Raw genomic sequence first — 14,094 nt, 5'->3', positions numbered from 1 at the left:
AATTGATTGACAACCTGTCAGTCTCTTTATCTGCAGGTTCCCCGCCTCTCTGCTTTGTCTTCCCCTGAAGGATCTGGTCCTGGTCCCGTAGAGTCCCAGGTGTGGCCAGGTCCCCTCGGACCATCCCAGGCTCTAGCACTTGCAGTCCCAAGACAGACCACAGAGAAATACACAAATGCAGTACAGAATTAGGTTATCTCGTATCCCGAGAAGTGTCACGAAGAAAACAGCAAAGTGGGGATCAGGGAGTGGCAGGATCAGGTGGCAGCTTCGAGAGCCAAGGGGTGGACATTTGTGTTGTGACGGCCGTGGGGAGGGCCACCACGTGAGGGCACCCCAGGCAGTGGTCCAGGTGGGATGAGCCTCCTGGGGAGGGAGTGGAAGGAGAGGGCGGTGACGAGGCGGCCCAGGGGTCAGGCTGGGGACCTCGGACCCCAGGAGGAAGCTTGGTGTCCCCAGCCTGCAGAGGGGCAGCACTGGGAGGGTGGCTGCTGGGCGGACGCGGTGGTGGCAGTCACCTGCAGAAAGTGACCAGGCCGGTGCAGTGCAGGTGGGGACACGACTCGGGGAGAGGCAGGGATCGTCTGGCCGGCGGCCTTGGGGGAGTCCAGCTGGGGGCGAAGCGGCCGCAGAGGCGGCTCAGCAGCACGAAGCCAAAAGGACCGACGAGGGGGCCCTGCTGGCTGAGGACCAGGGCTCCGCTGGGGGTGGCCACGGGTGGCCTCTTCCAGAATGCAGTTTATTAGGAAACGGTGACGGCCACCAGCCCTGCTGAGCAACACAACTTCCTAGCGGCGGTTCCAAGCACTTCTCCCAGATCTGTCTCTTCGTGGCTCTTTGATCAGGTGCCCCTGGGGAGGGCCGTGCTCCCGTTTTACAGATGAGGAAGCGGCCCCGCGTGCAGGAGCAGGGACCCTTCCTCCCCACCCTCTGCCCACGCGTTTGCGGGTTTGTCTCGGCAGCCGCCCAGGCCCCTCTGCTCGGATCCTGAAAGGCGTGATGCGGGTCGGCCTGCTGGCGAAGGGCCTCCTCCTGCGGGGAGACAGGGCCGTGCAGCTGATCCTGCTCTGCTCCCAGAAGCCCAGCCACGCGCTGCTGCGCAGAGTCACGGAGCAGCTGCCCCTCCAGCTCCCGGTGAGGCGCCCGGCCGTGCATCGTGTGGCTTCTACGCGGCTTGGACACAACCGGTTTGTTTTTAGAAACTGGCGCAAGGAGAGAGTGGTGGAACTTGAGGGTTCCTTTACAGAGGGGTTGAGGGTAGAGCCTGGAAACGCTCTAAACGTCCGGTCACTGAGGACGGTTACTTCCGTCACATCCACAGCAGAGCCCAGCCAGCCGGGACGGAGCACAAACAGGACGAAATCCACAGGACAGGCACTCAGGCTCATGAGACTAGAGAGGCACAGGGCTGGGGGTCGGCCGGACTTTCTCCTCCAGAGCAGTTCCTGTTGTTGTCATAGAGCCTTTTTTTTTTTTTTTTAAATCTATTTATTTATTTTTGGCTGAGTTGGGCCTTCGTTGCTGCGCGTGGCTTTCTCCAGTTGCGGAGAGCGGGGGCTACCCTTTGTTGTCGTGTGTGGGTTTCTCATTGCGGTGGCTTCTCTTATTGCAGAGCACAGGCTCTAGGCGCGCGGGCTTCAGTAGTTGTGGCTCGCGGGCTCAATAGTTGTGGCTCACGGGCTCTAGAGCGCAGGCTCAGTAGTTGTGGCACACAGGCTTAGTTGCTCCGCGGCATGTGGGATCTTCCCGGACCGGGGCTTGAACCCGTGTCCTCTGAACTGGCAGGCAGATTCTTAACCACTGCGCCACCAGGGAAGTCCCTGTCATAAAGCTTTTCTCAAGCGAGATGGTAACCGGGAGAAGAGTGAAATCATGTCATGATTTAAATTGATCATCTTCCATTAAAATACTCAATTCCCAGGGCGGTTTCTTCTTCCTGATGTGTCTGCTGCCCTTCCCGAGAGAATTCAGCATCGTTCCTCTGACTCATGTAGTGAGCACTGGGGGCCGGGCAGACCCAGGCTCGCCTCTGGGACTCCCAGTCTGGTCAGGAAATGCAATAAACAAACATAGAGCAAGCTAACTTCCAGTTTATCTTCTGTAGAGAAATTAAAACCTGATGTCAAGTAGCGAGCACCTGGGGAGAGTGGGGGCCACTTCAGACAGGACCATGGGAGGTGTGTGTCCTGACAGAAGATGGAGCAGGTGAGGTGAGAGCTGAGAGATGAGGAGAGGCCTTGAAAGATGTGGGGGTGGGCAGTGTTCCACATAGAAGGACCTGCACCTGCAGAGGCCAAGAGGCAGGAGGCCCAGGGAGATGCGTGCCCGAATGGACAAAGGCCTAGATCAAGCTGGGCCTGAAGGCCATGTGGGGAGGTAAGATTGCCTCCTCGGGGAAATGGGGAGACTAGAGGGTTTTAAGCAGAGGAGTGACATGCTCCGACTTCACCAATTTAATCACTCATTTCCTGAACACCCACGACATGACAGTTTTCTGCTCAATACCGTAGGGGTTGCAAAGATGGCTCAGATGCAAGCCCTGTTGTCCGGAACCTTGCAGCCCAGCGGCTAAGACAAAGCCCTAAGCCCCATGAAGATGGATGAGGCCATGGGGAAGATGGCTAAGGCCACGGGAGAGCTGGCAGTGCCCCCCACTCCCAGCTGTGTAGACAGACCCTCCTAGCCATTACCTGGCTGAGTGTCTCGGGGGACCCCAAAGCAAGATGAGGGACACAGTAAAGCTTTTCTATGCAGGCACCGGGTCACTGCACCAAACCCACCTTCGTTGTGCAGTCTCCCCGGGAGGCTGGTAATCGGGGACGGCAGTCGGAGTTCTGATGACTGTGCGCAAGGGGTCCCTTCTTCCTGAGCCCCTGAGAGTGACAAGCCGGAGAGGGTGTAAATGGAGGGGAGAGAGATCCGCCGAGAGGGCGGGGCTTGTCTGGAGGCTCTGCTTGGTGCGGGGCTGACCCTCAGGGTATCCCCCAGTGATGCAGCCAGCGCAGGCTGGGTCCTAAGGATGCGTGTGCTGGGGCAGGACTGAACCCTGGGCAACCATGGGGTGAGTACCGGAGCCGAGGGGCCTCAGATCTTGCCTGGAGGCAGCCCCTGTCCAGTGTCCTGAGAAACCATCGTTCTGCCCTCATTACCCAAACAGTAGCCTGCTGGACCAACTGAAGGATTTTGCATTTTTCACTCAATAGCATCTCTTGGGTCACATTCCATATTCTTACTTAGGGAGCTTCATTCTTTTTTGTGGCCAAAGAGTATTCTGTTGCCACTTGTCCATAACTAGCTGGGTCCTTCCATGTAGTTGGACATTTAGGTTGTGTCCAGTGTTCTGTGTTACCAGTGAGGCTGCAGCAGATGAAGAACCTTGTACACACACTGCTCTACACACGTGGGAGCACGTCCCGGGGCAGAGTCGCGGGGTCTGAGGCATGAGCCTGGAGGCTTCTGCTGAGTGTGGCCAGGTCAGCCTCCACCAGCAGTTTAGAGACGCATGGATTTGCCAGCCCAGCGCCTCCTCAGACTCTTGAGTTTTGTCCTTCCTACAGCTGACCATGGTACCCCATTCTAGTTTTAACGTGATTCTCCCTTGCCATGGGAGGGTTTTTTTTTGTCATTATGTAGAAAGGGTCACTTTGGTTTCTCTCTCTGCAAACTATCTATCACTTGCCAGTTTTTTTTTTTTAAGATTTATTATTTATTTTTTGTGGCTGTGTCGGGTCTTAGTTGCGGCACACGGGATCTTCACTGAGGCATGCGGGATCTTTGTTGCGGCACGCGGGCTTCTCTCTAGTTGTGGCATGTGGGTTTTCTCTTCACTAGTTGTGGCAGGCAGGCTCCAGGGCACGTGGGCTCTCCAGTTGAGGGGCGCAAGCTCAGTAGTTGTGGCACGCGGCATGTGAGATCTTAGCTCCCCGACCAGAGATTGAACCCGAGTCCCCTGCACTGGAAGGCAGATTCTTTACCACTGGACCACCAGGGAAGTCCCCACTTGCCGATTTTGCTGTTGGGTTGCTGATCTTGTTGTTATTGAGCTTTGGGTGTTTTTACATATGAAGGCACCTTGATGCTGGGTCTGCTGTCTGTATGCATTTCTACGTGTGCACTTCTGGAGGCTGTGTCTGTGTCTGTGTCCCTAGGAGGTTCCAGAACACCTGGCACGGGGCCTGGTACCCAACCGCGTCCTGCCTCTCAGCTGGAGTAATGAGGCCTTGTGTTGTATTTGCACCTCGTAGATGGTGACAGAGGACAAGTACGAGGTCTCCTCCGACCCTGAAGCAAACATCGTCATCTCTTCCTGCGAGGAGCCCAGGATACAAGTCACTGTGTCCATCACCTCACCTCTGATGCGGGAGGACCCCTCTGCAGACCGAGGTGCGTCAGGGCCCTTCCGTCCAGCCCTCCTCTCCACACACCCGGTGGCCTAGGGCGGCATCCGCCTCTGCTCTGGGCAGGAGGTGGGGGGGTTGCCACAGCCAGTTTCCGGCACTTCCGTCAGCCCGGATGCCCTGGTGAGATAAGAGCTGGGCCTTGGGGCTGCAGAGGAAGGGAGGTAGAGAGCTGGGGCAGAGTCAAGTGGCTCAGTACTCAGCTGTGGGGCGTGTGCGCGGGGAGCACTTCCTCCCATCCCTCCTGGCTGCCCCGCCCAGAGGAGACCAGCTGTGCCCCATCCCCCAGCAAGACAGGGGCCTGGGGACCTGAGACAGATGTGCATTGCCTGAGGCAGTGGGAGGGGGTGGGGGGTGAGGCCAGAGGGCAGCCAACAGGGAGGGTGCATGCCAAGCCGATGGGGATGCACCCGAGTCTCATCCAGCCGTGGAACCTCCTGGAACAGCCCTGGAGACTGTTTCCCAAACTCCAGTCTTTCTTGGACCCCCTTCGTGATTGTTGTCAGATCTGAGGGCCACGAACCACTGATGCTTTCCTCTGAATCAATTCCTTTTTGACTCTTAAATTTTTAAAGAGGAGAGCCTTTGAACCGTAAGTGGAAAGCCGTTACCAGTTGTCATAAAGAGAGTGTCATCTGAAAATAAATACAGTGGGAAGAAAAAGTGATGCCCTTCAGTTCCAGGTGGAGGCCCTGCTCCGGCTTGCTCCGAGGCGGGGATTGGGAATGTCGGAAAGGGTTCAAGGTCCAAGGCCACGGAAAGAAGTGGACTGGAGGGGGCTAGAGAACCGGAAACCCCTCCGAGGGAGCCCCGGGCCCCCAAGAGCTGCGATGTCCCCACCCTGCTGGTTGCTGCTGGGAGGGGAGCTTTCAGCTTCCTCTGTTGCTTGCTCTCAGCCCCAGAGGAGCAGACCCAGGCCTGGGGGTTGGGGGGTTTATGGGTGAAAGAGAAACCTCTGCTCCCTCCTGTGACCTAAAACACCAGGACCTTGCAGAATAAGGGGAGAAGAATTTTCCTGAAGCAAGAAGAAGAAGGAATCAAAAACAGGCCAGAATTTCCCCCAGACACGGGGCCCTGGTCATCCGTGATGGCGTGTGCTCAAACCTGACCCGCTGTCTCCCTCTTAATTATGCATGCGGAAGTTTCTGGAAATCCAGCTTCATTCATAGTTTTCCATCTGAACTGTGATTTGCTAACCAAGGGAGTCAGCGCTGATGGCACTGGGTGACAAGCGTGGAGCTCTCTCCTGAGAGCGCAGAACCCGGAGGAGATGGGATCTTCGTGGAGAGGATGTCCGTGGTCCTTGCAGCATCCCGGAGAAAGGGCCAGCGAGCGGAACCATGTGTCTTCTGGATAAATACAAAGAGGCCTAGGGACCTGAGGGCCCGGCCACGTGGCCCGGGCAGCGGGAGCAGGGAGAGGGGCGCCTGGCCCATGTGCCCTTCTCTTCTAGAAGGAACAGCGGCGCCTCCGCCTGACCCGGGAGATGTCCTGAGCTCAGAGAAGTGCCTCCAGTCGCTGGCTGCCGTCCGCCACGCCAAGTGGTTCCAGGTCAGGGGTCGGGCCCAGAGCGGGCTCCCAGTACAAATGAGGGACAGACGTGGGTGGGGCGGTTCCTTGGCCTGCTGCTCGACCCACGTGTCCACGCCCAGCGCTAACCTGATGGAGGTCGCATCCTGGCTGATTGGGTCGGGAACCTGAAAGGAGGGACCACCACTCTGGGGGTGGGGGGCCGCAACGGCCGGCACTAGGGCTCAGCCGTGGGCCGTTTGGGAATGGAGTCTGCTTCCGGTCGCCAGCTGTGAGGCCGGCCGGCCCATGCCTCCCGGAGTCCCTCACTGCCTCCACCCCCGGCTGGGCTCGCTGCCCCTGGATCAGCCCTTGTTCCCTCGGCCCTGTGCACATGCCCCCCTTGGCCACGTGCTTACAGCTCCCTGGAGCTAACCATGTGCTTCTTTCCCCGAAGGCGAGAGCCAGCGGCCTGCAGCCCTGTGTGATCGTCATCAGGGTCCTTCGGGACCTCTGCCAGCGCGTGCCCACCTGGGGGGCCCTGCCGGACTGGGTAAGGCAGTTCCAGGGGGCTGGCCCTGCTTTAGGAAGCTCCCAACCCCTGATAGGCCACAGCCCTGGGAGGCCGAGCCTCATTTCCTGGTTCAGCGCTCAGCTTTCCAACAAAGGGCTGGTGTCCGTCTGAGCGCCAGGAGAGGTGGATCGCGGTGGGGCATATCGGGGTTCCTTGGCCCCAGGGTGAGGCTTGCTACAGACACAGTCTCATTTGACTGCATTATCTGGAACCCACAACCTTGCGGGCAGAATCAGGAAGCATGCAAATACAAGGGCACCCCAGCAAGAGGTGGGGTGTTTGCCTAGACCTGCAGGTGTCAGTGCAGAGGCCCCCGTGAGGGCAGGCAGCCTGGTGCAGACCCACCTCCTCTGAAGGGGTGGTCCCCTGCGGCCCTGACACCCCCGGTCAGCAGGCCCCGAGCCCTTCTGCGGGGAGAGGATGCGAAGGCCCCCTGTCCCCCAAATCCCCAAGCTGCCGTGTTGTGAGACCCCCAGCTCCTGCCCTCCGTGGGCACCCCTGCCCCGTCTTTCAGGATCTCATTTCATCTGTGCGCCCCTCGGCAGGCCTGTCTCTGAGTGTCCCTCTCCCGTCACGCACCCGCTGACCCCCCAGCGAGCGCAGATGTGTAGGTTTTTAAGCCTTTCACCTTCGACATTATCCTTGGGAAGGAGGCCGAGTGCCCTGAACTTGGAGGTACGCGTGCATCTTATGTGCAGCCTTCTGCTGCCAGTTCATCGGCTCCCACACCCAAAGACAGGTTCTTGGACCCTTCCCACCTGAGCCCAAGCTACCCTTGGCCTTGCTCATGAGGGCTCTGGTGCCCACCCGGACCTCGGCTTCCTGCCCATGGACCGGGGAGATGTCCACTCTCAGCACCACCCCTGGTGGATGGCACAGTGGGTGGCTCTATGCTGAGTGACAAGAGGGGTTCACTCAGACGCTGGGAGGGCCCTGCATTCCCCGGAGCTCATTTCCCTGTAAGTATAGATGCAACCCCCATGACCGTCACAGCTCCGGCCCTGCCTTGGGACCGGGCAGGTGGCTCCTTGGAGGTGGGGACAAGCCTGCGCGAGTCCCCAAGTCCTTGTGACCCTCATGGCCCTCACTGTCTGAACCTCGGGTCATGGAGAATGAGTTTCTTTTAACCCTCTTGACACTGGTTTGCAATGTTACCATCTATGGGATTTTGCTGATGTCAAAACTAGGCGAGAGTTCCCTAGAGAACTGAGAGAAACCCGCCCAAGGCCACACCAGGGTGGCAAGGCCCCGGTGGACCCCCTCCTTGTAGAAGTTCAGGGGTGGGAGGGTGTGAGGGGAAGAGCTGGGAGGGGGGCCTCACATCCCCGGTCCCCTGGAGACCTGGCCGAGGCCGCACAGCCGCGCCGTCCTCAAAGGCCCGGGTCTCCTTCTCTGTCTCCACCCGGCCCAGGCCATGGAGCTGCTGGTGGAGAAGGCTCTGAGCAGCACGAAGGGGCCCCTGAGCCCCGGGAACGCCGTGAGACGGGTCCTGGAGTGCGTGGCCTCGGGGACGCTCCTGACAGGTCAGTCCCTGTCGTCCGGGAGCCCAGACCCTGGAGCACGTGGCAGAGACCAAGGGCCATGGCGGGGGCGGGGGGACGGGGGAGCACAGAGGAGCCTCTTAGGAACACTCAAGAACCACGTCCAGCACAGGCAGGACAGCAGACACAGACGTGCACACACATGTCACCACTGAAGGGAGCCGCGCGGAGGTGTGGACCAGCCGGAAGGAGAGGCGGGGTGGAGGCTGGAGGGGAGGGGTCCGTGCCTTCTCTCACGCTCCTCTGATGGCACACCCACCCTCTCTGGGGAGCCAGGGACAGCCCGGGGGACATTTCCGAAGGAAACAACAGGAATTCCATGATGGGCTTTGTACAAAGATGTTCACCACGATGTCCTTCACGGTAGCAGAAGGAGGAGAGCACACATGTGGCCCGCGTGACATGTTAGATGCAAAACGGTGTTTTCCAGTCATTTCAGTGACATGGGACGATAGCATTTTAAGTGGAAGAAGAGGATGATACACTGGCGCGTGGTGTGAGCCTTTTCTGTAACTACATGCTCGCCCACGTGTGCACACACACACACACACACGCAGGCGGTGAGGAGGTCTGCTGAACGCGTGTGGGCTGGAGGGGACACTGGCAGGGGAGAGGCCTGGTGTGGCCCGTGGGCGCGAGGCGGCCAGGTGCAGACCCCCCAGCACTGCAGAGCCGCAGTGGCGCCTTCGTAAGGGTGCCCTCTCCTTCTCTGCCACTCCCACCTCCCCCTCAAAGATGGGCCGGGGCTCCAGGATCCTTGCGAGAGAGACCAGATGGACGCCCTCGGGTCCATGACCCTCCAGGAGCGGGAGGACATCACGGCCAGTGCCCAGGTAGGAGGCCAGCCCACGGGGCTCCCTGACTCAGGCCAGCTCGACCTGGCTGTGGACGGCCCAGGTCCCAGCCCCCATTCGCATCTGTGCTGCATCCCAAGAAATGGTCTGGGACTCCCCTTCCCACCCCCTCCCTTACGGAGACAGGTGGCTTGTGGGTGACAGGACTGCTTCCGGGGGCAGGGCCAGCCTGGCCCAGAAACAAAGCTACTCCCGTGATGAGGCGCAGACCTGGGGCCTCCTTGGCCGTTACTGCCGGGTGGTCTGCAAATACCCAGCCAAGGCCTCCTGCTGGGCCTAAACAGCTTCAGGCCCCAAAGCAGAGACCCTGTCTGTGGCTTCCCTTTTGTTTGCAAATTTTTACTATAAGCAAGTCTCCCAGCAGTACAGAAATCGCACTGGGCCTGACATTTATGAATGGCCTTCAGTGGAAAGAGTCAAATTGCTCTTGATCAGAGCTGAACCTGGAGAGGCAAGATCTAAGGTCCCTGTAGCGAGGAGAGAAAGAGCTGAAATTCCAAGGGGCTTCCTGGCACAGTACTCGCCACCAGCTGGCGCAAGCAACTCCCAGTACAGTTCTTCACGCCCAAGGGTGACGTGAGCTCTGCAGTTGCTAGAAGGGTGTCGAGGATGCCCAGCAAGCCCCCGAGTCCTCACGGGGCCATGAGAGGCGGGCCAGGAGGCCGCGGGCAGAAGGGTCCTGACGGGTCGTTTGCCCCCAGCACGCCCTGCGCATGTTGGCGTTCCGGCAGATCCACAAGATCCTGGGCATCGACCCTCTGCCGCCCCCCAAAAGCAGGCCTGGGGCGCGCTTCCGGAAGAGGCCACGGGAGGCAAGCGAGGCCGAGGCCGAGGAGGGCGCCGGCCAGAGGAAGCGGGCCGGTGGGGCAGAGAGGGGCCCGTGTGAGCAGCCTCGCCTCCCCAACGGGACCTGATGCCCCACCGAATGGCTGCTTCACCCCTGACGCTGGGCAGTCCTGTTTTCCTTTGCAGTAATGTTCCATAGATTTCTTTAAAGACACTTGTGCTTAAATCATTAGCAAAATCTCTTCATCTGGCGATTTCAGCTGCGGGGTTTGGGGCACCGCGCCCCAAGGCCTACCTTCACCCGGGCGAGAAGATGCAGCACAATTTTAAACCCTGGCATTTCTTGCTCGCTTTAAACTCACCCTATGGCCTACTAAGGGTGTGGGTTTTTAAATGGCTTTGTGAGGACACACCAGCCGTGCGTGGATTTGAAATCTCACGGGCAAGCCCCCTGGGGGTCCCACATCAGGAAGCCTGTCCCCGGAAGGTAGGTTGGGAGGATCTGGGGTGGTGGCCAAGCCTGAGAGTGTGCCCAGGCCGGGGTCCTCAGTCCCCAAGCCCAGTCTCCAAACACGCTGCCCCCTCCAGCTCCCCAGCCTGGAGATGGCCCCGTGGCCAGAGGTCTGCAGGGCCTGAGCTGGGCTCGTCCCCTAGCCCACCATGGGAGGGCCACAGAGCCGAAAGGTGGTGAGCATGCAGGCTGGGCACGCCCCTGACCCCCGGAGCATCTGTGACCCCCATGGCACTGCGCCCCGTGCCACTCCGGGCCTTCTGCACTACGAGGAACAGCTCTGTATGCCTCATTTGAGGCTGGGTTTGCCTTGTCTTTCTCCCGTCCTCCTTGCATAGGTGCAGCCAATGTGGGTCCAGGGCCCGCCCCTTGAAAGTGGAGTCTGGGGGCTCTGCCTGGTGCGGGGCACAGAATCAGGCGCCTTCTGGCACTGGTGGACATGACGGCACCCTTGCCCAGCCCCCACCCCGATCTGTCCAAACTTCCCTCTTTGCGACAACTTCTCTTGTCCGGCTGCCCTGTGGCACTGAAGGAGATAAGTCCATCTTTGGGCTGACACGATCTTTTCTGGTCACTTGATTGTTTCAAGCTCATTTCTGTGTTTAAGGGACAGCCTGTGTGTGGCTTCACATCTAATGTCTTCGTAGAACTACCTGGAAGTTTGGGGGGTGGGGAATAAACGAGATATGCCTGTCTCTTGGTGTAGACTGCGCAGTCCTTCCTCAGGGTGCAGTGACCCTGCTGGGCCCCTGCCTGGGGCCCTGACCAGCCAGAACTTCTCCCCGAGGCTCTGAGGCTGGGAGTGTGGATGGGGAGGAGGTCCAAGGGGCTGGTGCTGCCCAGGTGTGGGCCTCTCAGGCCATCTCCACACTGAGGTCCCCTGGGAATGCAGAGGAGCCAGGCTCTGCAGACCCCACCCCCAATCCCGGGGATCCAGCCCAGGAAGCACTCATCTCACACACATCCCACAGCCACTCAAGGAACCCACCCTGGCCTGGTCCAGGAGATACACAGCGGGACCATCAGCGGGAGGGTTGGGGACCCGGAAGGCTTCCTGGAGGAGGGGGCAGCCAAGCTGAGTTGGGAGGGGTGGCTCTCCGCCTGCAGGCCCTCTACCAAGAGTTCCCCCGCAGTTTCCCCAAATTCTCATTGCAAACCTCAGGGGGTGGCAGGGGTCCAGACAGGGAGAGGGCAGGTTGGAGGGCAGAGAGGGGAGGAGGCGGGCGAGGTTGCAGTGGCCCGTAGCAGAAGTGGCACATGCCCGTGGGCACAGACCAGGGCAGGGAGATAGCCAGGACCCCCTTCTCAGAGCTGGGCCAAGGGAGTGTCGGCCCCCCATGCAGGCAAAGCTTAGCCTGGTTCTACCAGACACATTATCTACCGGAAACAAGAAGCAGCCAGCTGGTGCGTGACCACTCCGACCTCCCCGGAAGGGCAGGCCGCTCTCCTCTGCCTCTGGGCCCTTCCTGAGGGAGCAGCACCCCAACAGCACGAGTGAAGGCAGAGCAGCCCCTCGGCTACAGCTGCACACCGGGCATGGGGGACATTCTCCACCTCATGTGGGGGAGGCTTCACCCGCACACACCCTCTCCCTCTGCATCTCTGTCGACAGCTCTGCTATTCATCCAGCTGCCCAGGCTGACCACCGCCACCACTGAGGAGTCCTTCTGGGTTCCTTTGTGCTCGGGGCTGAGCCATCTGGAAGTCCTATTGGTCCCACTTCTGTTGCTCTCCGTTCACAGCCTCTAGCACTCTGCGGCTTCAACCCTCCAGCAACTGGGGCCTCAGGATAAAACTCAGGATTACACTCAAGATAAAACCCCAAATCCCGACAAAGCCCCCCCCAGAGAACCCAACTGCCACCCTCTGCCTCAGTAACTCCACTTCAGACCTCCTAGTCTCTGCTGGTCCTCAGTGAACCAGCCAAACTTCTTCCTGCCCCAGGGCCTTTGCACATGCTTTTCCCACTGCTTATTAAGCTCTTCCCCTGGCCTGTATGGCCAGCTGCTCCTCTCCTCCTTTGGGTCTCAGAGAGGCCTCCTTTAACACCTCAACCTGTCACATAACCCTATTCGTTTCCTTTATGCCACACGCCACTGATTAAAATCCTTTGTTATCTGCCTTGCTCCCACGCTGTGAACTGTCTGCGGGCAGCAAGTATATCTGCCTTACCACGGCACCCCAGGTCTAGAATAGACCAAGTTTAGTAAATATGTTAATGCTTGCAACCATGCTCTGACCCTCAAGGATGGGTGTCTGTGTTGGAGGAATTCACCTCCTAGCAGATAAGAAGACACCGTTTGTTTCGGTGTCATCCCAGGAGATTACTGTACCGATCAGGATGACAGCCTTTGGCTAAGGCGGTGGCAAGAGGATGAAGGGAAGGGAGAACGGGTTGGCATTCAGGGGTGGCCATCACCGCTGCACTTTTGTGGAGAGCCCCTGTCCCGCTACCATGAGCCTTCCTCACATCCTGGCAGTAGCAGCTCCGGGAAATCTCACGACCCACTGCTCACCATCCCGTCCCTGCCTCCTAGGGAAGATGGATGTGATCTTCTCCAGGTGGTGTAAAACCAATCCAGTTGACAGAGAGTTAAATCTGCCCCCCGCCTCAGCAACTCCAGAACACCAAGTTTAGGCAATGCAGCCACAAAATAGACAGCTGGTTAGTGATGTACTCGGTCCAGATGGATGGGACACCTGGGCTATGGTGCTCGCTGCAGGCCTGAAGAGCGGTTGCTTTTCATCTTTCCTCTCCAGCCCTCTCCCCACCAGGCAGAGGACCCCAGAGCAGGCTGGCAGCTGGCGGGGTGACATGGGACCAGGCACTTGAGAATTCGGACCGCTGAGCGGGGACAAGCAGCCCAAGACAGCGACGCAGGACCTCAGGCTTCAGGATGCTGGTGGGCCAGCATGGTTGCTAGGAGATGGTGGTGAGTGTAGGAGGGATGACGCGGGGCCGTGTGGGCAGGGCTGGAGCCAGACCTGGCAGGCAGTCCAGGAGAGACAGACATGAAAGTGCAGATCTGCCAACTCCACCTGCAAAGTCACCAATAACACAGAAAGAGAGCCACGAAAACGCACTGCGTCTCCTGGTCCAAATAAGTTGCACTCGGTGGTAGAGGGAGCATCTCCAAGGCTCAGCCAGTCCGAGGCTTCTCTGGGGAAATGTTGGCTCCATCTTCTCCCTGGTCACCCGTTAGTTTGGCTTCCGGAATGAGAAGATGTTTCAGGTAAGCGGATTAAGGCTCTGCTGAGTGGACAAGCCAAAGGACCCATGTTTCTCCTTAAGACGGAGAGGGCTGCCCGGGGTGAGGGGTGTGTGTGTGGGGGTATCACCCTGTTTATATCTGCCAAAGTTCTGAAAAATAAGTGTACTGGGAAACAGATACTTGCACACCCATGTTCACCGCAGCATGATTCACAGCAGCCAAAATGTGGGAAAAAGCCAAAAGCCAAGTATCCATTAACAGATGATAAACAAATGTGGTCCATCCATACAGTGGAATATTACTCAGCCTCAAAAAGGAAAGAGATTCTGACACCTGCTACAAATAACGTAGATGAACCTTGAGGACATGATGCTCAGTGAGAGAAACCAGACACAAAAGGACAAATACTGTCCGATTCCACTCATAGCAGGTCCCTAGAGGAGTCAAATCCACAGAGACAGGAAGTAGATGGTGGGGGCAGGGGCTGGGGGAGGGGGAGGGGGAGTCAGTGTTTCATGGGGACAGAGTTTCAGTTTGGGCAGATGGAAAAGTTCTGGAGATGATGGTGGGGATGGTTGCCCAACAATGTGAAGATACTTAATGCCACTGAACTGTGCACTTAAAAATAGTTACAATGGTGAATTTTATGTCTATTTTAACACAATAAAATTTTTTTTAACGTATTGGGTTTTCCAATTACAAAAATCTTG

General features: G+C 58.4%; 1 protein-coding gene across 1 annotated transcript in view; it reads left to right on the top strand.

Moving 5' to 3' along the window:
- The window catches only part of ZFR2 (zinc finger RNA binding protein 2), a 41,979-nt gene extending 31,120 nt beyond the window's left edge, over window positions 1-10,859 (top strand). The window contains exons 13-19 of the mRNA XM_060006536.1: window positions 963-1,134; window positions 4,245-4,383; window positions 5,851-5,948; window positions 6,364-6,459; window positions 7,892-8,003; window positions 8,757-8,854; window positions 9,577-10,859. Of these exons, the coding sequence (XP_059862519.1) occupies window positions 963-1,134; window positions 4,245-4,383; window positions 5,851-5,948; window positions 6,364-6,459; window positions 7,892-8,003; window positions 8,757-8,854; window positions 9,577-9,789 (928 nt within the window). The 3' untranslated portion in view covers window positions 9,790-10,859. The remainder of the gene's footprint in view (window positions 1-962; window positions 1,135-4,244; window positions 4,384-5,850; window positions 5,949-6,363; window positions 6,460-7,891; window positions 8,004-8,756; window positions 8,855-9,576) is intronic.
- The last annotated feature ends 3,235 nt before the right edge of the window (window positions 10,860-14,094 follow it).

Source organism: Delphinus delphis, chromosome 3, assembly GCF_949987515.2.
Source record: "Delphinus delphis chromosome 3, mDelDel1.2, whole genome shotgun sequence".
NCBI lineage: Eukaryota > Metazoa > Chordata > Mammalia > Artiodactyla > Delphinidae > Delphinus > Delphinus delphis.
Note: the sequence above shows the minus strand (reverse complement) of the source record. Positions and strands in the feature narration are given on the sequence as shown.